Source organism: Lampetra planeri, chromosome 51 (genome assembly GCF_965212315.1).
Source record: "Lampetra planeri chromosome 51, kcLamPlan1.2.h2, whole genome shotgun sequence".
Lineage (NCBI taxonomy): Eukaryota > Metazoa > Chordata > Hyperoartia > Petromyzontiformes > Petromyzontidae > Lampetra > Lampetra planeri.
In genome coordinates, this window is record NC_136157.1 from 279,770 (window position 1) to 303,055 (window position 23,286).

The 23,286-nt window shown below is 50.8% G+C and overlaps 1 protein-coding gene across 1 annotated transcript; it reads right to left on the reverse strand.

The window, feature by feature from the left end:
* Positions 1 to 7,662: 7,662 nt before the first annotated feature.
* Positions 7,663 to 12,502, reverse strand: LOC144734430 (carbohydrate sulfotransferase 6-like). Its single transcript, XM_078616618.1, has one exon. The coding sequence runs from the start codon at positions 12,367 to 12,369 to the stop codon at positions 11,164 to 11,166; it is 1,206 nt and encodes a 401-aa protein (XP_078472744.1). The 5' UTR covers positions 12,370 to 12,502; the 3' UTR covers positions 7,663 to 11,163.
* Positions 12,503 to 23,286: the final 10,784 nt, after the last annotated feature.

The window sequence follows — 23,286 nt, forward strand, 5'->3', positions numbered from 1 at the left end:
CACCGACGCCTGCAGCAGCGGGCTGGGCGCGGTGTTGTCACAGGTACAGGATAGGGCGGAACGGGTCATCGCGTACGCCAGCCGGACCTTGAGTGGGGCCGAGCTGAACTATTGCATGACCCGCCAAGAGTTATACGCCGTGATTTTCGCATGTAAGCCGTTCCGGCCGTATTTGTACGGCAGGAAATGTCGCGTACGCACTGACCATTATGCTCTGCAGTTTCTTCTTACATTCAAGGAGCCGGGGGGGCAGATGGCTCGGTGGTTGGCGCAGTTGCAGGAGTACAACCTGCAAATCGAGTATTGGGCTGGCGGACGCATGCAAATGCGGACGCCTTGTCGAGGCGGCCCACGGTGTACGCCGAGACAAGGGCGGAGGAGGCCTGCCCATGTTTCATGGGGGGACGCTCCCGGCAGGCACCGGACCCCCGAGAGGCCGCGGCCACTGACCCCCTCCCAGCGAGAGAGAGTGCAGTGTGCGCCACAGAGACCCTCAAAGGTGGCACCGAGGATCCCGTCGACCGCCCGGCAAGCGCGGGACCCACGGCTCGGGACCCGGCGGATCACCCCGCCCCGATCGGACGGATCCAGGAGGACGTCGGCTGCGCCTTCCCGGGCCTGAACGATGAGCAGCTGAGACAGACCCAGCAGCGGGATCCCGATCTGGCGGCATTGGAGGCGGCACTGCGGGAGGAAAAGAGCGCCCTACCAGGACCCTGGAGCGGTTTGTATGGCCTGTTGTGTGTGCAGAACGGGGTGGTACGGGAGTTAATCGAGGCCGCCAGCCGGGGTGCATCTGTGTTCCTGCCCAGGTACGACCCCAGCTGCTACGGCTGGTGCATGACCACCCACTCGGGGGCCACGATGGGGAACGACGCACTCGAGAGACCCTGCGTCGCCAGTATCCCTGGCCCAAATTGGCACAAGACGTGGCCACCTGGGTACAGGGCTGCCGCGCCTGTCAGCAGTGCGGGCCGAAACCGGTACGATACCAGGTACCCCTAAGACCGTTCCGCGTCAGCCGCATGAACCAGCTGGCTGGGATCGACCTACAAGGGCCATTCCCACGGTCCCATCGAGGCAACCGGTATATCCTAGTCGCAGTAGAGTATTTCACCCGCTACCCCGTGGCAGTGGCCATCCCTGACAAAACGGCCCTGGTGGTGGCCCGGGCATTCGTGGAGCATTACGTACTTAAGCACGGGATCCCAGAACGAGTCCTCACCGACCAGGGTAGCGAGTTCGAGGCCGAGCTGTTCCAGGCACTGTGCCGAGAATTCGGAATCCAGAAGGACCGAACCACAGCGTACCACCCCCAGGCGAACGGTATGGTGGAGCGCATGAATCAGACCTTAGCGGGGAAACTCAAACGTATGGCGGCCGCAAATCAACGGGATTGGGACGAACACCTCCCCTACGCACTTTACGCCTGTGCCACCACCATACACACGTCGACGGGACAAACCCTGTTTTTGATGATGTTCGGCCGTGAGTCTCGTTTACCCGCAGATCTGCTGTTCGGCGTTCCTTCCCCCCAGCCGGAGGAGGGAAGCCGCCCCGTGGAACACCTGATGGAGACCCTGCGAGAAGCCCGAGGCCGAGCATTCCCGCAAGGGGAAGCCGCGCATCGGCGGCAAGAACAGGGCTCCCGACCCCGCATGGAACCCCCCTTATTCCTGACCGGCGCTAAGGTGTGGCTACACACCCCTCGCGTCGGGGCCAGGCAGGTGGGGAAACTGACGACCTACTGGCGAGGACCCTGGACCGTGGTGCGGCAGATCTTCCCCTGGATGGTACTAATCTATGGCAGGGAGAGGGGTCGAGAGACGGTGGTCAACGTCCGCCGCTTAAAACCATGTAAAGCGGCCCCGGCGAGAGAGAACCCCGTCGCCCGAAGGCCCCGAAATCCCGGGGTACCCGCACCCCTCGTGTTGGGGGGCCTCGCACACTACATGGGCCCCGCCGGGCCCCCGAGACGCCCCGATCCAGTCAGGAGATGACGCGGATGACGGCTCCTAAATCCTTCTGCTGCTGAGTTTGTGCCCCAGCCCGCAGGTACCAAGGGACAGGGAGAGCCGCTGGAGTGGAGGAGGACGCCACCGCAGGAGCTACAGAAGATGGAACCACCCGCCCCGAGACCAGCCACAAGGTCCGGACGGATCCCCCGAACCCCGCAGCGTTTCCTCGTGGGCGCGGCCCAAGCAAGGTGCTCCAGTCAACCCGGGACAGGGACTGAAACCTCGGGGGGCTATGTGATGCCGCCGCCACGAAGCCGTTCAGCAGGCGCCCCATCTACGACCTCGCCACCACCAAGCGACGGAGCCGACCCCGCGTCCCCCTCACCTCACCTCACATGAACACACCCACACGCAATTTCCCCCCACCCATAGAGCTGGAAGGGGAGGTCACCTGATCGACCGGTTTTTATCCGAGAAGCCCTTATCGGGATTGACTTTCACGGTTTCCGGCGACCAGGGAATTGGACGACCTCCCCCGACGCTACTTTGCACCGCGGCGCTGCGACCGGCCTTAAGATGGTATGGTCGCGGCGAAGGGCATTCGGCCACCGCGGTTGAAACGCATCCCCCCACACACACCCCCACGGGTCGACGAGACAGGCAGAGGAGGGACGGGGCGGCATAATTTGTACCACATCACTCCATCGCATAGAGAAGGGAGGGAATGACTGTGGCTGAGAAGACCTGAAGCTTCGTGCGGAGCGACAGACCAGGTAGCTTCCACACAGCGTTACGCAACCAATGAAAAGATATTGCTGCTCGACTGATTCGGAGTGAGACCTCTGCTGTTAAACTGGAGCCGGTCATAAGCACACTGCCCAGGTATGGGAAACTCTCCACTCTCTCCACTACTGCCCCATCACCGATTGGGAGTTGTGGGGGTGGAGTGTCTGATGGTACAAAATACCCAGGCAGGTGCTTAGTTTTGGTGGGGCTGATGGTAAGGCCTCACCCTCTTAGTGGCATGCTCGAGTCTCAGCAGCAGCGTCTCCAACTCCTCTTCTGAATGAGCAGCTATTACCAAATCATAGGCATACATAACGTGGTTGACCAATAAGGAGCCATCCCTTGATCACACCCGGGCGTCGATCAGCCTCCCATTATATCTGTACCAAATGGAAATTCCCCCGGTACAGCTATTGAAGGCTTCACGAACTACGCGGTCAAAATAGATGTTAAATAATGTGGGAGCCAGAGGACATCCCTGTCGCACCCCAAGGTGTACAGGGAAAGGCTCTGACTCCCAGCCACGTAGTTTTACCCGGGCCCACTCACCATCATGAAGGTCCTTAATGATCGTGAGCAGAGGGACTCCGAAAGCACGAAGAACAACCCAGAGCCCAGGCCTACTGATGGTATGATAGGCCTTGACCAGGTCAATAAAGCAGAGATGTAGGTCTTGTTGGAATTCCCTACACCTCTGCTGTAGCAGACGGACAGAAAATATGGCATCTGTGCAGGACCGCCCTTTCCTGAAACCGCATTGGGGCTCCGCAAGCCTCTCCTTAGCGTGCCTAGCAAGGCAATGTTGAATAATCCTTGCCAGGACCTTTCCCGGCACACTGAGGAGTGAGATGCCCCTGTAGTTGTTACAGTCTGTGCGGTCCCCCTTCTTAAAGAGGGGGACCACCAGGGCATCCTTCCAATCCTGCGGAACCCGTCCAGTGGTCCAGACTGTTGTTATGATGTCATATAGGGCAGTCTGTGCACAAACGCCACCCTCCCTCAGCATTTCGCTTGGGAGATCATCTCTGCCCGGTGCCTTTCCTGGTCTCAGACTCCGGATCGCCTTCAGAACTTCCTCAACAGATGGCACCTCAGCCAGCCACTCACAGGGGGTAACCTCTTCCAATATTTGAGGCACCACAGCCTCAGCAGGGTTATCCCCACGTTGTGCCTCCGAAAGCACGAAGAACAACCCAGAGCCCAGGCCTACTGATGGTATCATAGGCCTTGATCAGGTCAATAAAGCAGAGATGTAGGTCTTGTTGGAATTCCCTACACCTCTGCTGTAGCAGACGGACAGAAAATATAGCATCTGTGCAGGACCGCCCTTTCCTGAAACCGCATTGGGGCTCCGCAAGCCTCTCCTTAGCGTGCCTAGCAAGGCAATGTTGAATAATCCTTGCCAGGACCTTTCCCGGCACACTGAGGAGTGAGATGCCCCTGTAGTTGTTACAGTCTGTGCGGTCCCCCTTCTTAAAGAGGGGGACCACCAGGGCATCCTTCCAATCCTGCGGAACCCGTCCAGTGGTCCAGACTGTTGTTATGATGTCATATAGGGCAGTCTGTGCACAAACGCCACCCTCCCTCAGCATTTCGCTTGGGAGATCATCTCTGCCCGGTGCCTTTCCTGGTCTCAGACTCCGGATCGCCTTCAGAACTTCCTCAACAGATGGCACCTCAGCCAGCCACTCACAGGGGGTAACCTCTTCCAATATTTGAGGCACCACAGCCTCAGCAGGGTTATGCCCACTTTGTGCCATGATGTTTTCCTGGCTGAGAGATTTCCCCTCCCCCAGGACCTCACAGAAATGCTCAGCAAATCTGCAAACCTGTTCCTGGGGGTCGGAGATTGGATCACCGTTTTTTCCAATAATGATGGTAATAGGTGTGGCGCTGCAGGTTACTTTTTAGATGGAGTTAAATAGTGGTTTGTGATCGCGGGCCACTGAGGCAGACTCTATCTCCTCAGCAACCCGCGACCACCACCCATCCTTGCAGCGCCTTACGGCTCTCCGAACCTCCGAGCGAAGGCTGCGGTAAACCTCCTCATTCTCTGACGTGGGATGCTGTAGCCGATGAGAGTGGGCTTGTCGCTTTTTCTCAACTAACCTGAACACCTGTTCTGTCAGCCAGGGTTTCTGGGAAGGTCTGGACCGCGTACCCAAAGCAGCCATTGCAGCTGCATGAGTCACAATCCTAAACCTCGCCCATTTACCCTCGACATCAGAAGGAGTGGGGGATGATGCCAACCCCAGCTGCAAGCGATGATGAAATTCTCGCTTGCAACTTTCATCAGCTAACTAAGACCAGGCCTCTTTTGGTTGGAATGGGGTCCTGGGTGTACACCCACCACCGGAGTGGAAGAATGGCAGGCACATCTTACAGATGATTAGTCGATGGTCAGAGGGCAGATATGGTAGGTCCTGGTGTCAAGGACATGGGCTCGCATCCGCTGGTCCGTCACTATGTAGTCCAGCAGATGTTCTTGCTTGGACCCGGCATGCATCCATGATGTTGTGTGGATGCGCCGATGCCGGAAGAGCGTGTTGGTAATTACAAGCCTATGGGCTGCACAAAAATCTAGCAGCCTCCTACCGTTGTTATTGAGCTGATCTGGCCCATGCCTTCCAATCACTCCAGACCAGGTGCCAGCATCATGACCAACTCGGGCATTGAAGTCACCCAACAAGATGACTCTGTCCCAAGTGGCCACTTTAGCCAGCACCTGTGACAGGAGGTCATAGAAGGCATCTGACTCATCGGCTTTGCCTGCATCCCTCCACAGATGTTCGTCTTCGGTTGGGGCATAAGTAACCACGACCACACACACACACATACACACAGTCATACACAGTCACCACACACCTACACGCAGCCACTACACACCTACACCCCTATGGAAGCCCCAGTGAGTAACACTGACCCCTTTGGGCGTCTGTCTGCTATGTGGTTCCCTGCTGTTTCTGTTTAATGAACCACAAGTTTGGACAGAAGGGCCATAGTCTGAAACGTCACCTATATATTTATTTATATTTCGGCAGTGTTGTTGAATGTATTGAGGTTGTTGTTGTTGGCCGTGCCTGTGCCCCATTGCCCACGTAGCACGGTAATACCTCGATAAGCAACCGTTATACGACGTTTTCAGAACGAACTTCCGTATATTACCGTAATATTGGTGGTAAAGCAATTTAGTAACCGAACAAATCACGGTCCATGGGCAGGTGCCCACTGCACGTTTACGTAATTTTGTTGTTTCTACATTCCTCCGTCTTGTAGTGCCATTCTGGCCCAAGCAGCGGCCACATCTTCCTGGCACAAATCTCTGATGTGGTCGTCGTTATTGAGTCATTCTCTGTGTAGCTCTTCCTCTCCGACGGGCTCCTTCCATTTTTCCGAACGACGACGACGACTTTATTGTTCCTGTTGTTGTCCATCCTACTACGACTAAATAAATGTACTGAAATAAAATGCACTTTTTCTATGTACGGCACTATATAAAGAACAATACAATTGGGACCTTTTTGCCAGACACTGGTGAAACTGGGCCCTACAGAAGCCTGTCTCCGGTGTAGGCCAATCAGTTTCAAAGGCAATGCAAATATATAATTATCAGAGCATTTTTGTTTTCATGGTCACCACAAGTACCGCGTGTGGTTAATGCAGTAACACTATTCCTTGCAAAATGTTTCTATTTGGTGTTTTTTGCAGGAAAGAATAAAACCTATTCTTAGCTTTCCTTAACAATACAATTATAACGGATCAGAAAATGCGTGTTGACATTCGTCTCAACCAATCAGCGCACAGCTACGCACTACGTCACAGAGCGCTGGTGTGTGGTGCTTACAAAAAATAGTTGACACTTCTGAGAATTTGCAACAATACCACAGGCTCTGGAGACCACCTGGAGAAGATTCCATGCATGCGTTGACAATGATGGCGAACAAGTGGAGACTCTTTGACTTTCTGAAGCTATTAACATACATTTGTTATGTTACAGTGTATTATCCGTTATTTTTCTATTAAAAACTATATAGCCCATATAAGTGTTTACATTATTTTGAAGCGTATTTTACGGTCCACTATGTTTATTTTATCTTAGTCGTTCTTTTATTGTTAACTAGCGGCAAGTACCCGGCGTTGCCCGGGTCCTAAAATATTTCAAAACTACTCTTAAAAATGTAACAGCAGTGCATACTGTGGTGGTACCTGCTTTCACTGCAGCAGTGCATACTGTGGTGGTACCTGCTATGATTACAGCAGTGCATATCGACTGTGGTGGTACCTGCTATCACTATAGTAGTACATGCTGACTCGAAAGCAGTATTTATGGACTGTATAGCACAAAGTACTCACCTGACAGAGTGGCGTGGTGAGGCCTACTCCCGTGCAGAGCCTCCGGCCTCGCCTAGATTGTCCAGCCGGCCGAGGTGTCACCTTGGCAGGCTAGGGCTGGGCTGCTAGCCCCCCCCCCCCCGAGCCACGATCTCCCCGGCCGCTCTGCAGTAATATCTACGGCCTATAGTGGTAGCATCTAGCGACTGTATAGTAGTAATAACTGCACGCATCGGGGTGGGGGGGGGGGACATTACACAGTGAAAAATGTACCTGAGCGTTTAGTGTATTTTTTAATAGCATTTTTAACGCGAGAAAATGTCCCCCTCACTCCCACCGAAGGTGTGCGACTTGGCATGGGCCGTTCCCCCCACCAAAGGCGCGTGAGTTGGTATGATCGTGCACACGTCATAAATAAATGAAAGCACGCAAACATCGCACTAAATCGCTAGTTAAACTAATTTAAAGTTGACGGATGTGAAAAATGAATAGCGCTTGATCACCGCGGGGTTTACGGCGTGCGACCTGGCTATTTTTTTTCACGAAAACCCCACCGTTGGAGAGCGACCACACACAAACCCACACACAACTTTTGACTTTTTTTTATATATAGTGTACAGTATAAAATATTACATTCATATTCAATATAATTAGTCTTTGTTTACAATTTTAATCGTCAGTTATGAAGTGCGTACAGTGGGAAATGATAAGTTACGAAGGCTGGGAACGAATCCTCACAGTGGTAATGTTATAAGTTGTCATAAGTTCAATATACGACGTTTCAAACAAAGGGCTCCAGCAACGTACCTACTATCGAGGTTTTACTGCATTATCGAAATATTCTGTAGAAATAGATTTGTAAGAAAACTAATTTTTTTATGTCACCAGGTAAGGCCCCGCTGAGCTGTGCAACTCTTGTTCAGAAGCGACCTGGTCATCACAGATGATAGCTCAACGAAGTGGCTTATCATCATGTCGAAATGTATATCAGCCAAATACTCAAAACGCGTGACGTCGATTCTAAATGTGGAGGGGGAAAACTGGAGGAGACCCGGAGACAAATCTCCGCCTGCCCGCCGTACCTTTCTTCATTATTGACAACTTGCAGCTCAGCACACGGCAGATGCATGCGCCGCGCGACTCACGACCTCCTCTTGATACCAAGATCCAGGATGGTCATGTCTATGCGCCGCTTCTCGGTGGCAGCCCCAACATTTTTGAACGATATCCCTCTGCACATTCGCAGCATCACCTCAATCGCCTCCTTCAAGAGAGACTTAAAAACTCACCTCTACAATCATGCTTTTGAGCGACTCTGAGCTTGGCTCCGCGCCTCTGAGTTGCGGCCACTACGTCTGCAAATTTGCGCGCGTTACAAATTGAACTATTATTATTATTACCACGGGGAAAGAGAGACATGCACGGAAACTCTAAATATACAGCAGCAGGCGTCAGGGTCGGGATCGAACCCACGGCCTCCTGTGTACTATGCGAGGTAGTTAACATCTCGCCACCACGGCGCCCCAAATACCAGCAGGATCAGACTTTTTTTTATCGCGCTATATAGTTTTTGTGTTCAACTAGGATCCATGTCTAACAGTGGACCCTTACATATAACATCCGGCAGTTCAATGCCATTAGTTTGAGCGAGCCTGACTCCACCGTGGAAATCTTTACAGAGTATGGCTTGTGTTAAATCAATGTTACTGACAAGGCTGTGTCGCTCACATGATATGTAAAGCACTTTGTATCGTTTGTGGCGAGACAGGTAAGTGAAGGAGGATGAGAAGTTGTGTCTTCTAAGTGCCGTAATGCAGTAGTGTAGATTGTGCACTTGTCCACGTCGCCGTGTGTAGTAGCTGTAGTACACATGCCTGTCCACCAGCAGGCGACACCACGAACCCCAAACCTGACAGAACCGAAGCCCTAAACTCGAACTCTGATAACCTCAAACCCTTACCCTGATAACCTCAAACCCTAACCATGCCCTAATCCAAACCATGCCCCTGACCATAATCCGAACCCGAACCTCGTACCCTGTTTTAGAATCCGTATTAATCCTGGAGCAATCGGATGAGCTATGAAGCTCTTTTTCAAAGATATCCACAAGGGACACGGGGTGAGCAAAGTTGCAAGAACCCCTAAGCCTATCAACTAACCATAACCCCTAACCATGATGGACGAGCTAAGTTTGTGTTGTGTTGTTAACTGGACTGGCTGGTGCACCACTGCAGCAGCAGCAGGGGTCGCGGTGGCAAGGGGATGTTAACTCCCTCGCCTGGTACACATGTCGTGGGTTTCGAACCCGACCTGATGCCTGCTGTATGTTAGAAGTTTGCGGTGTCTCCCTGTGGTCGCGTGGATTTTTCTCTGGGTCCTCCGATTTTCCCCTCCACGTTTAGAATCAATATCACGTGGTTTAAAGTATTTGGCTTCGACAAGCTCCCTCGTGATGATGATAAGCCCACTTTACCGAGCTATCATTTGTGATGGGCAGGTCGCTTCTGAAAAAGATTTACGTAGCTCAGTGGTTCCTTACCCAGGAGGTCGCGTGGCTGATGGGATGTGTAAAATAAAAAAATGTCTGCAGACACAGGTACCATATGGAGGCTTATTCTCTGATTATGTCTCGTGAGACTTTTATTGTTAAGAGTGCACGAGCCGCTGTGACGTGGTGCAGGCATGTGGCGGATAGCGAACAACAACAACGACACGGAGCAACAACAAAAACACGGAACAACAACAGCACGGAACAACACGGAACAACACAGAACAGCAACATCACAGAATAACACGAGAAAACACCAACAATACGGAAAAACAACAGCAGCACAGAAAAACAACAACACGAGACAACAGCACGGAACAACAGGAACAACAACAGCACGGAACAACACGGAAACAACAACAGCACGAAACAACACGGAAGGACAACATCACGGAACAATAACAACACGGAACAACAACATGGAACAATAGCAACAACATCAAGGAACAACAACACATAACAACAATAACACAGAACAGCAACACGGACCAACACAAACAACATGGATAAACAACACTGAACAACCACAACACGGAACAATAACACAGAAGCACAGCAACAACACGGAACAACACTGAATAACAGCAACAACAGAACACCAGAAATAACAGAACCGGAACAACAACACGGAACAACAGCAACAACAACACGGAACAACAGCAACAACAACACGGAACAACAGCAACAACACGGAACAACAAAAACAACACGAAACAACAAAAACAACACGAAACAACCGGAACAACAACACAGAACATCAGCAACAACAACACGGAACAACCGGAACAACACAGAACAATAACAACACAGCACAATAGCAAAAACACGGAACTACACTTCTTCTTTTCTACAGTTACATGCTAATCCTTCACATTAACATTACTAGCCCCGGCCACTTCTTTATAACCCTTGAGGTACTCCCATTTCAAACCTTTTTTTAAAACAGTCTGCCTCAGCAGCAGACCATGCTTTCCCACCTGATGATGGACGCTTGTGTTACGCCCGAAACGTGATTTATTTTATACCTACGTGACTTTACCGAAAGAACCAAAGAGTATGGATTCCTGCAGTCACGAAAGCTTCAAATCAACACGATAATTACTTAAAACAACACACACGAACACACACACATCTTACTTCCGCATATATATTGAGAGAAGTGGGTGCTTAGACCGTGACCTCCCTGTGGATCTCAGGACACTAAGGACATGAACGCATAGCATCTAATCAGTGCAGCAGATAACAATAATGAATGCCACATAACTCTCCATCATTCGCATCACCCCATCGACCACTCTCTATCACGTCCACGCTCTATCACCTCCATCGCTTCATCACACCCTCGATTGATCACATCCATCCCCATCACTCTCCATTCATCTCCCCTATTTTACTACCACCAATCGACATCATCCTCCATCTCTCCCATCACTCTCGATCATCCCATCTCCTATCACCATGACCCTCCATCACTCTCCATCTCTCCTACCACCATGACCCTCCATCACTCTCCATCACCCCCATCTCCCCCACCGCCGTCTATCTGTAGAAGGCGTCGATGCTCGCGTTGCGGAGTTCGCCCGCGCTCGCGAACTCGCGGTAGCGAAACCTCCGCATGGCCGCGCGACATGCGCTCTGCACGGCGCGCGCCTCCTCGAAAGGGAGGCTTCGGCGCCACTTGCGCGCCACGGCGGGCGACTGCAAACTCACGACGTCGAACTCTCCCGCGCCATCTCTCTGCCCATGCGTCATGACCTCGACCCAGGCCGCCACGGCGTCGGGCAGCTCGATGCCGGCAAAGCGGAACATCTCCCGCGTCATCCTCGCGGGCTCGCTCACCAGGTCCTCGTAGCGCACCGCCATGTAGGCACCGCTCAGCCCCCCGTCGACTCCCGGTGTCCGCCCCTCCCGGCGATCTCCCTCGGCGGCGGCGGCGACGTCGTCGTTGCTCCGGCAGATCGCCTCCATTACGTCGACGTCGCGCGACGGGCGGCCGGCGTCGGCGCGGCCAAGCACCGCGCGGTCGTCCTCCTCGAGGCTGACGCGCGACAACTTGCGGCGCGACGCGAGGACGGCGCGCGGGTCCCGCACCAGGTGGATGATCCGGAGGCGCACGCCGGGGTCGGCCACGAGGGGACGCAGGGCGCGCCCGTCGAAGAGCCGCACGCTCTTAACGACGGCGTGGCGGCTCCGCTCGCACGCGCGGCCGATCCCCGCGAAGGGCGCGGCGCTGCACCGCTGCAAGCACCCGTGGGCACCGCTCGCGTTGGCCGCGGTGGCGGCGGAGCACGCAGGGAGCCGACAGAGAGCCGCGCTGTGGTGGAAGAGGAAGAGGGAGCCGAGTCGGCGAGGCGGAGCGATGTAAAACTCCAGCGCCGTCTCGTCGCAGGCGCACAGCGAGCGCAGGAGGTCGCGCGTGGCACCCCGCAGCGCCCGCTCGCCGCTCGTTGGCACGGCGGTCCACACGTGCTTCAAGGGCTCCATCAGGTAGAAGACTTCGGGGTGCTGGTTGAACACCTGGCCCAGGAAGGACGAGCCAGAGCGCCAGCTGGACAGGATGAGGGTGTTGGTCCGCTGCTGCTGCTGCGGCTGTTGTGGCGGCTGTGTGGGTGTGCTGCAAGCGCCCAGCAGCCGCCACGGAATGGTTCGTGCCAGGCCCGGCGTTTGGTAGAGCATGGAGACGATGGCGGCAAGAGAGAGAGCGAGGAACCCTAGCAGCAGATGGCGACACGATGGGAACGCCATGGCGATAGCGCGAGAACAACAACCAGTCTTCTCCTAAACTCTCCCCTTAACTCTCTCGACCGAACCCTCGCTCTCTTCCCCCTCCTGCCCCTCCTATGCACTGCATCCTCTCCAGAACGCGCGCTCTCTCTCTCTCTCCGTCCCCTCCCCTCCCCTGCAGAGTTTCCCAGACAGCGGAAGATTACCTTGTCCTGCCCCCCCCGCCGCACCTCCGATTAGCACGGTTGGCTACGCACGGTGCGAATGAGGTTCAACGTCAACACAATCTACGTACTAACATCTCGATCTTGGCCCGCGCGGGGAGCGGGGAGGTGGCGTTGCTGGAGGCGCCGAGTCGCCAACCAGCAGAAGCAGCAGACTGTGTGATGTTGTTGGTGTTGTATGCAGGACACGTGTGGTATTATATAGCCTTTAACAAACTGTTGGGGCAAAAGTGCTGTTAGCGAGTAGCAGCACCTATTAAGGCCGGAACGGCAACACCAGAGGGTGGGTAGCCAGCACCACGCCCGGCCGCCTTTGTCTCCCGAGTGGCACATTTACACACCGCACCAGGTACTCATTTGAGGCTGAGTCGACCTAGGGGCGGAGGCCCAGGAACAATTCAAATCATTTTCTTGGTTCTTTCGGTAAAGTCACGTAGAAGGGAAGTAATAAAATAATAAAAATAAAACATAATAAAATAATTCTCACGACGTTTCGGCCACAACGCAAGCAGCCGTCCTCAGGTGGAGAACTGGTCCGTCAAGTAGACAGAGTCTGAATGGCACGCTCCACGCTTGGAGCGACTATTTATGCTGGGATGGAGGAGCGAAGAGCGTCTTGACAAAATAATTTGCATATCAAGAGGAATTTAGCATATTTATGGGAAATGCAGATATGCGATTAGCACTACTTGTGAAATGCGTAGGAGGTTTGGCGAGGGGTTTAAAGTCATTATGCCCATGCATTATGCAGGATTAGCAGCATCAAAGGGAGGGAGTAAGGTCAGAATTAATAAAGGGAAGGAATGTTAATAATATGGCGCCGCAGCAACTAATATGCTTATTGACTATACCTTGTCATATTACACTATGTTTTATTCTACCCACTCAACTGTATAGCACACTGCTATATATTCACTATAACATTACGATACTATATATTACCTTATACATTGTATTAAACATTACACTTTAATACTATTTATTATTATATAATATGCTATACACTATACCATAAACCGTCGCGTGAAAGGTACTAAGAGGAAGCAACGAAAAATGTCAATGGGAGAATGGTGGTCCGAAGCTTGCAGCGGAGCAAAGAATGCATTCCCTGTGGAGTGCATATCAAGAGGAATTTATCATATTTACGGGAAATGCAGATATGCGATTAGGAGGATTGGCGAGGGGTTTAAAGTCATTATGCCCATGCATTATGCAGGATTAGCAGTATCAAAGGGAGGGAGTAAGGTTAGAATTAATATAGGGAAAGAATGTTAATAATATGGCGCCGCAGCAACTAATATGTTTTTAGACTATAGATTGTAATATTACACTATGTATTATTCTACCCACCCAACTGTATACCACACTGCTGTATATTCACTATACAATTACGATACTATATTTATTACCTTATACATTGTATTAAACATTACACTTTAATACTATTTATTATTATTATTATACAATATGCTATACACTATACCATTGACCGTCGCGTGAAAGGTACTAAGAGGAAGCAACGAAATATGTCAATGGGAGAGTGGTGTTAAGAAGCTTGCAGCGGAGCAAAGAATCCATTCCCTGCGGAGAATACAGGATATATAGTCAATGTCAGTGAGTGGAACGCGGTCTGAAAGTCAACGTAAACGTGGACACAATCAGTTAAGATCCGAAATGGTTTATTACGTCCTTCCAATGATTGCTAAGCCGGAATCTCGGTTTTTATTATTTTATTACTTCCCTTCTACGCGACTTTACCGAAAGAACCAAGAAGATGAATCCCTGCAGTCACGAAAGCTTTAAATCAAAATTTAATTCAAATCATTGTCACCGGTGTTGGCGGTGAGCGGGAATCTAACTCGGGTCGCCGAGTTCACGCAGCGCAGCGCAGTTCCTGCAAACGGCAAAAACAGCTATATCGCGGTCTATTCACTGGGACTCGCCTAACCTGTATGCCATTTATTCATACAGGTGCTGTACTTGGGTATTAACATATTATCTTATAATGTATACCAATATATAATATATAATAATGTACACCAATATATAATCTATTACAATCACTGGCGGAGCCAGTGGGGAGGGAGAGGGGGGTGGCACGTGCCCCCCCCAATGATCCGATGGAATCGATCGGATAATTGGGGTTTATTAGTAATAAATCGGCATTTTGCGACCCCCACTGCCATATTATTATGTGAGTCCATAATTGGCAATAAGTAACGGCAAAGCAGTTACAAGTGACTCAGAATTGTGCGCAGTTGCATATACAGTACACGACTTTCCTGAAGGCAAACATCTTCAGCGAGCGGGATGCCAATCACACACGGTTCGACTTCGACCCTCGATCGATGGCTGTGCCATCGCCGCACACGCGTCAAATAAAAAGCAAGGGACAAGTCGTTACTAACAACTCCTATCATTTTTCATGGCTGGAGGGGTTGTCCACCCCTACCTGAAAATCCTGGCTCCGCCATTGATTACAATATATACCAATATGTAGTGGATTCAACGGAGTCGCAGACGTACTTATTGGAGGAAACACATTGATTAACGCCAACACATTCATACAAATGGGTTACTGCCCCTTTACCAGATAACCTATGGTGGTGGACCACCAGGTTAACTACGCTAGTTACTGGGAGTAGCTACAACGGAAAGGACCCTGGCTTGGGTACTCGTCCACGTGTTGGTGACTTCTTCTTGGACGTAGTAAGTAGATCGTAGATCTTCAGATGACAACAGCAACGCTGAACTCTGGTCCCTGTGCGTACCCGGTTTATATGCTCCCAGGCCGTGGCTGGCCACGACCACCTTCGGGAAACGTCTATTCGTTTCTCGACCCTTCCCCTAGGATCTCACCCTGACAACCCCCTAGCCCCCACCTGGGGCCCCTGTGTAGATCTTACTGGTCACGTGCCTTCCAGGCTCAAGCAGAGTGCCATGGCCTAGGGTAATCTCATCCCATGGCTGACACTCTCACACTCCCTTCTTGTAGGAGTCAGCACTGCGCGCCACGTGTGGTGCTACTACGCTATCCCGGCGCTCACCGAGCCCCCTCTAGGGCTGATACTACACCCACCTACGTGATCTCCGCGATGTGAGTACATCGCACGCCGTGCCCCTCTAGGGCCGGCACCACACAGTGACATTCGCGATGTCATTACACTGGTACAGCACACACCGGTTGTGTGTTGGAGAGCAAATCCGCAACATTTACAATCTGAGTATGACGTTTTGCCTGTAATTACAACCAGCATCATCAGGCGTGAGCCTGCACTGCGGATTGTAAATGCTGTGGATTTGCTCTCCAACACACCGGTGTGCTGTACTAGTAACGAATTGGTATGTTCTGTTTACATGACAAATCCTTCCTGGCATCTGAGATAAGAATACAACGCATCATCGATGCTACATTATGAGGTCGTTATGCACAAAGTGCCCGCCAAAGATAAACCACAACACCTCTGCTTCTGGCTCAACCATCGAACAACAAAGGCGACGGTGGTGGTCACTTCATCATCGTCATCATCATCATCCTCTTCATCATCGTCGTCATCATCGTCATCATCGTCGTCGTCGTCATCATCATCGTTATGGCGCGGCGCTTTCAGATGCGCTTCTGCTGCAGCCGTCTGGAACGCTCTTCTCCTTCCGATATTAGGAAGCCACTGGAGCTGTGCCACTTTAAAATCATCTGCTTTTTGTTGTTCTTATTTAGTTTACTGGCTTTCCCCCCCGCACCTCTGAGTAGCATGGTAGGCTACGTGCGGTGCGAAGGAAGTTTTAACACGCAGGCTTTCGCGACCAATATCATCCATAATACAGGTTTTTTTTTGTTAGATTGCGTAAATATAAATGTGTCTGGCTGCTGCCTGATGAAACTAGTAATTAGTGGCGACACGTCGTACTCAGATTGTAAATGTTGTGGATTTCCTCTCCACTACACCGGCTAGTGCTGTACTAGTGAAGAGTAGTGTGATGACGTCATGTCATGAGCGCCGTAAGGTGTGATAACGTCATGTCATGAGCGCTGTAAGGAGACACCCTCAAGAACGGGGGCGGGTCCGTGTGAAGGGGAGGAGCCGCCCAAGGGGGTACTTAAGGGGGACCCGTGACGAAGGCGGGGTCGTTGTGGGAGCCCAGGGTGTGGATCGGCTGAAGGAGTTTTCTCCCACTCGTGACCAGACGGTGTTGGCTGAACCCCTGTCCGGGCTCGACGAGTGGGAGAGCCGAAGGGATAGCCGAGAGTAGGGCTCGAAGAAGTCTGTGAGAACCAGCTGAGAGTGAGTGTGGTTCTTCTCTCCTCGGTCGGGCGGTGTTGGATGAACCCCCGTCCCGACCCGAGTGAGAGAGCCCAAGGGATAGCTCAGGTTAGAATGAGGAGAGCCTGGGAGTCCACGGGAAGGACCGAGCATAGCGATCACCTACCTCTGGTGTGACCCGAGTGTTAAACCTTGTTAATAAACAGCGAAAATCCTTATATTAAATTCCGTTTCCGCATGGTTCTACGCCTCAACACTAGTGTAATAGAGTTCACGACTCTTGGACGCCGGAGTTGGAGGCACACGGGTTTTATTCACACAGCACGGTTCTGGCATACAACACTAGAGGGGGTGTCGGCCCCCTCACCCGGCTAGCTGGGGATACACGCGCTAGCTACTTCCTAGCCTGCCTCCTAGTCCTCCTCTAACGGGCTAGGGGAGGCTATCTGGCCCGACACTGGTAAGTCGGGCCCGGTACCCTGAGTCCCAGACCAGCGCTGACAAGAGCACCGGCTCTGGATCTCGGGACCACGCCACTGGCTCGGTCCTGTTCGGCCCTGATAAGGACGGCAAACCAGGGGAGTCCAGGGCTCTAGCTAAGACGTCTTCAGTCTTCACTGGTTAGCGTAACAAGAACCCCGAGCCCTCCGATACATCCCCTTTTATACCCAACCCCCCGCTGAGGGGTGGGGCCCCCCCGGGGTGCCTGGCGCGGACGTCGTAGAGATCACCTCCCCGTGCACTCACGTAGCCCCGCCCACTGTGTTTGTTTGCCATAAGCTGCCATGCATAACGGGCTCTTTCTCTAACACCCCTACACTAGTAACAAATTGACATGTTCTGTTTACGTGACAAACCTTACTAATTGGCTGTGTCGGGTGGTGGCGGGTTTAACGACACATTTATATTTATCCCAAAAAATCCTCTTATGGGTGCGAAATAATTAAACATACATACTGTACATTTTCTAAGGCTCTGACTAAGCCATTAACTTTATCAAGACCGTGATTACGACTTCGCCTGTCGGGGCAAGTGCTGTTCGTAGCGAGCAACAGCACCTATAAAGGCTGGCAAAACACAAGAGGGGGTGGGTGACCAGCACCACACCCGACCGCCTTTGTCTCTCGAGTGGCGATCTTTACCCAGCGGAGCCTCAACTTCGCCTCGCGACTTCTCGTCAGGGTGATTCAAGTCGAGTTCCATTAACGCTCACCGACCAACATCAGTGGCAAATATATGAACCGGTCGTGGGCCTCCCATAGGTAGACTGGCTTAAATTAGTACCTGTTGCGTTGGGGAGGCGAAGGCCGGCACCCACCCACCAATGTGCCGTGCTGCCCTTAATGGGAGCTCTCTAACGAAAGTCTGTTGAAGCCCTTACGGTGAGGAATCGTAGAGTGAGTCTGTGCGCACGTGAGTGGCAGTGAACATCCGCTGCAGTACGGGTAGGACTTAAGGATGGCTACGTCTCTCCTGACTGCTGCTCATACAAATACGCATATACAACAACAAACACGCAAAAACAACAACAAACACGCATATACAACAACGAACACGCAAATACAACAACAAACACGCATGTACAGCAACAACAAACACGCATATACAACAACAAACACGCATATACAACAACAAACACGCAAATACAACAACAAACACGCATATACAACAACAAACACGCATATACAACAACAAACACGCATATACAACAACAAACACGCAAATACAACAACAACAAACAGGCATATACAACAACAAACACGCATATACAACAACAACAAACACGCATATACAACAACAACAAACACGCATATACAGCAACAAACACGCAAATACAACAACAAACACGCATATACAATAACAAACACGCATATACAACAACAAACACGCAAATACAACAACAAACACGCATATACAACAACAAACACGCATATACAACAACAAACACGCATATACAACAACAAACACGCATATACAACAACAACAAACATATACAACAACAAACACGCAAATACAACAACAAACACGCAAGTACAGCAACAACAAACGAGCATATACAACAACAAACACGCATGTACAGCAACAACAAACACGCATATACAACAAACACGCATGTACAGCAACAACAAACACGTATATACAACAATAAACACGAAAATACAACAACAAACACGCATGTACAACAACAAACACGCATATACAACAAACACGCATGTACAACAACAACAAACACGCAAATACAACAACAAACACGCATTTACAACAACAAACACGCATATACAACAACAAACACGCATATACAACAACAAACACGCATATACAACAACAAACACGCATATACAACAACAAACATGCATATACAACAACAGCAAACACGCATATACAACAACAAACACGCAAATACAACAACAACAAACACGCATATACAACAACAAACACGCAAATACAACAACAACAAACACGCATATACAACAACAACAAACACGCATATACAACAACAAACACGCATATACAACAACAAACACGCCAATACAACAACAATCACGCATATACAACAACAAACACGCATATACAACAACAAACACGCATGCACAGCAACAACAAACACGCATGTACAACAACAAACACGCATGTACAGCAACAACAAACACGCATATACAACAACAAACACGCATATACAACAACAAACACGCATATACAACAACAAACACGCATATACAACAACAAACACGCAAATACAACAACAATACACACGAAAAAACAACAACAAACACGCATGTACAACAACAACAAACACGCATATACAACAACAAACACATGTACAGCAACAACAAACACGCAAATACAACAACAAACACGCATATACAACAACAAACACGCATAGACAACAACAACAAACACGCAAATACAACAACAAACACGCAAATACAACAACAAACACGCAAGTACAGCAACAACAAACGAGCATATACAACAACAAACACGCATGTACAGCAACAACAAACACGCATATACAACAACAAACATGCATGTACAGCAACAACAAACACGTATATACAACAATAAACACGAAAATACAACAACAAACACGCATGTACAACAACAAACACGCATATACAACAAACACGCATGTACAGCAACAACAAACACGCAAATACAACAACAAACACGCATTTACAACAACAAACACGCATATACAACAACAAACACGCATATACAACAATAAACACGCATATACAACAACAAACACGCATATACAACAACAAACACGCATATACAACAACAAACACGCAAATACAACAACAACAAACTCGCATATACAACAACAACAAACACGCATATACAACAACAACAAACACGCATATACAACAACAAACACGCATATACAACAACAAACACGCCAATACAACAACAATCACGCATATGCAACAACAAACACGCATATACAACAACAAACACGCATGTACAACAAACACGCATGTACAGCAACAACAAACATGCATGTACAGCAACAACAAACACGCATATACAACAACAAACACGCATATACAACAACAAACACCCATATACAACAACAAACACGCATATACAACAACAAACACGCATATACAACAACAAACACGCATGTACAGCAACAACAAACACGCATATACAACAACAAACACGCATATACAACAACAAACACAGTTATACAACAACAAACACGCATATACAACAACAAACATGCAAATACAACAACAACAAACACGCATATACAACAACAAACACGCAAATACAACAACAATACACACGAAAAAACAACAACAAACACGCATGTACAACAACAACAAACATGCATATACAACAACAAACACGCACGTACAGCAACAACAAACACGCAAATACAACAACAAACACGCATATACAACAACAAACACGCGTAATACAACAACAAACATGCATATACAATAACAAACACGCATATACAACAACAAACACGCAAATACAACAACAAACACGCATATACAACAACAAACACGCATATACAACAACAAACACGCAAATACAACAACACCAAACACGCATATACAACAACAAACACTCAAATACAACAACAAACACGCATATACAACAACAACAAACACGAATATACAACAACAACAAACACGCATATACAACAACAACAAACACGAATATACAACAACAACAAACACGCATATACAACAACAACAAACACGCATATACAACAACAAACACGCATATACAACAACAAACATGCATATACAACAACAAACACGCATATACAACAATAAACACGCAAATACAACAACAAACACGCATATACAACAACAAACTCGCAAGTACAGCAACAACAAACGAATATGATAATTGGTTCTTTACCCTTCTATCTGGCAACAAAACTGACACCTTTTTACAAGTGTAATGCGGGCGAAAGCGACCTTCCAGATGTGACGTCACGAGGAGGCGGAGCCAGGTGACGTGGGTGAAAGGTAGGGGGTCCTTAAGCGCGTAAACCGGAAGGAGAAGGCAGTCGGGGTGTGAATGGAAAGGTGTGGGGCCACGCGGGCGTACGAGCCGAGGGGGCACCGTCAGAAGCGGGAGCCAACCCTGGGAACAGTAGGGAGCTACTGGGAGGTGTAAAGCTGCAGACAGAGATAGGCAGTAAGGCTGTGTGTGAGGGGCAGCGAGGTGGCTGCCAAGAGTCGCAGGAGCAACGAGAAGGCGAGACAGCACGAGGCTGTCAGAGCTGCAGCAGGAACAGCCAAGGGAGCTGTGTGAGAGTACAGCAGCGGAGCTGCTGTGGGGCTGCAAGAGCGACAAGAACAGCAGCGGGGCTGCTGATGTGGACTGGAGTGACATCGGAACCAGCACAGAGAGAATAAGAGAGACAGCCGTGTGGGAACGCAGTACGGACCGAATAAAGGACACTGAGCCAGAGATCGTGGTCAAGTCTTTTATTACACTGGGGTCAGAAGTGAAACGGCATGTCTAAGCAAGTAAGGAAGAAAATTCCCCCGGCGCCAGCATCGGCTTCTTCGTCCGACGACGACGAATTCCCTCCGACCACGGATTCTGCTGGGGTGGTGGAGGAGAGCCCTGCTGAGGGGAGCACGGGGACGGGCGTGGAAGATGTCGGCGCGATGGCGGGTCCGTCAACAACATCGGACGCTGACCAAAGATGGCAACAGGTGGCAGAACAACTGAAGACACTCAAGGACGTCCTGGCGCATCTATGTCACCTCGTTACGCCAAGGACGACGATGGAACGAGAAGGTGCTCCACGGGCCGCCACGTTGCCTGCCCTGCCGCCGCCATTGGCCACGCGGCAAGAAGACGCCATCTTGCGCGCTCCGCGGCGCCAAACCGCCATCTTGGCCACGCCGCGGGCCGACGCCATTTTGAATTTGCCTCCCGAACAACCATCATTGGAAGACGGCGTAAAGAGGAGTCGGAGTCGCCACCTTACTACAGTTAAGGAATTCTCTATCGGGGGCGATTGGAGCGCTTTCGCCTGCCGATTTTTGGCGGCGGTTCGTTCAGCAAGATGGACCGATGCGGAGGCCTTGGAAGTGTTGCCGACTCTACTGGACGACGAATCTGTTCGATTTTTCCGTTCCATAACGGCCGATAAGAAGAAGACTTTATGTGGAGTTTTTGAGGAAATGGCCGACGCCTATGAGCCACCTGACGACGCGCATCGGCGATTCGCTCAACGACAACGAGCACCCGAAGAATCGCCCGTGGCGTTCAGGGGTGCGGTGTTGGAGCTGGCCATGGCAGCATATCCTGACACGCCACAGGATCTGCTCGAGCCTCTCATATTGGGGAAAATGCTGGAGCTGTCTCGGGATCTGGGGATCCCCATGCCTGTGTGTGGGCATGAGAAGCTCACGTCCCGGGCGGCAGCAAAGTGTCTGGATGCGCAGTTTAATCTCCGTCGCTGGAAGCAAGTGGCGGCATGGACGGGTGGGCCCGTCAAGGAAGGAGGCGCGATGGGGTGGGACCCCACAAGGGCGATCTATGTGCCGGATGAGCGGGGTCCACAGGAGCTGACGGCTGCCTCCTCTCCATGGCCGGGGCCGCGCGCTACGCCATCGGGACGGGGCCGCCGGGATGCAAGACCTGCGCTTCGGCGCAACGAGGCCGATTGCTTCCGCTGCGGCCGTAGGGGCCATTACGCCAAAGATTGCTGGGCCCGCTTCCCGGGTCCGCCGCAGCAGGAGCCCACAACACCGGACAAGCCGACCAAGGAACCTCCGAAACAGGCATGTCGGCACGCACCAGACACTCGGCAAGGCTTTACACCTCACCCACCACCTTTGTTGCGCGATCCTATTGTTGTTGTTAAAGAAAGGCCATCGACGGGGCCTTGTCATTCAGTTACGCAGTGGCGCAAATTGGCACGGAGAGTTGTCGCGGCCGCTACGGGTTCGTCCACTGTACCGGGGTCC

Coding starts and splice junctions, on each gene's coding strand:
- LOC144734430 (XM_078616618.1), bottom strand. CDS start 12,369: ATGGCGTTCCCATCGTGTCGCCATCTGCTGCTAGGGTTCCTCGCTCTC.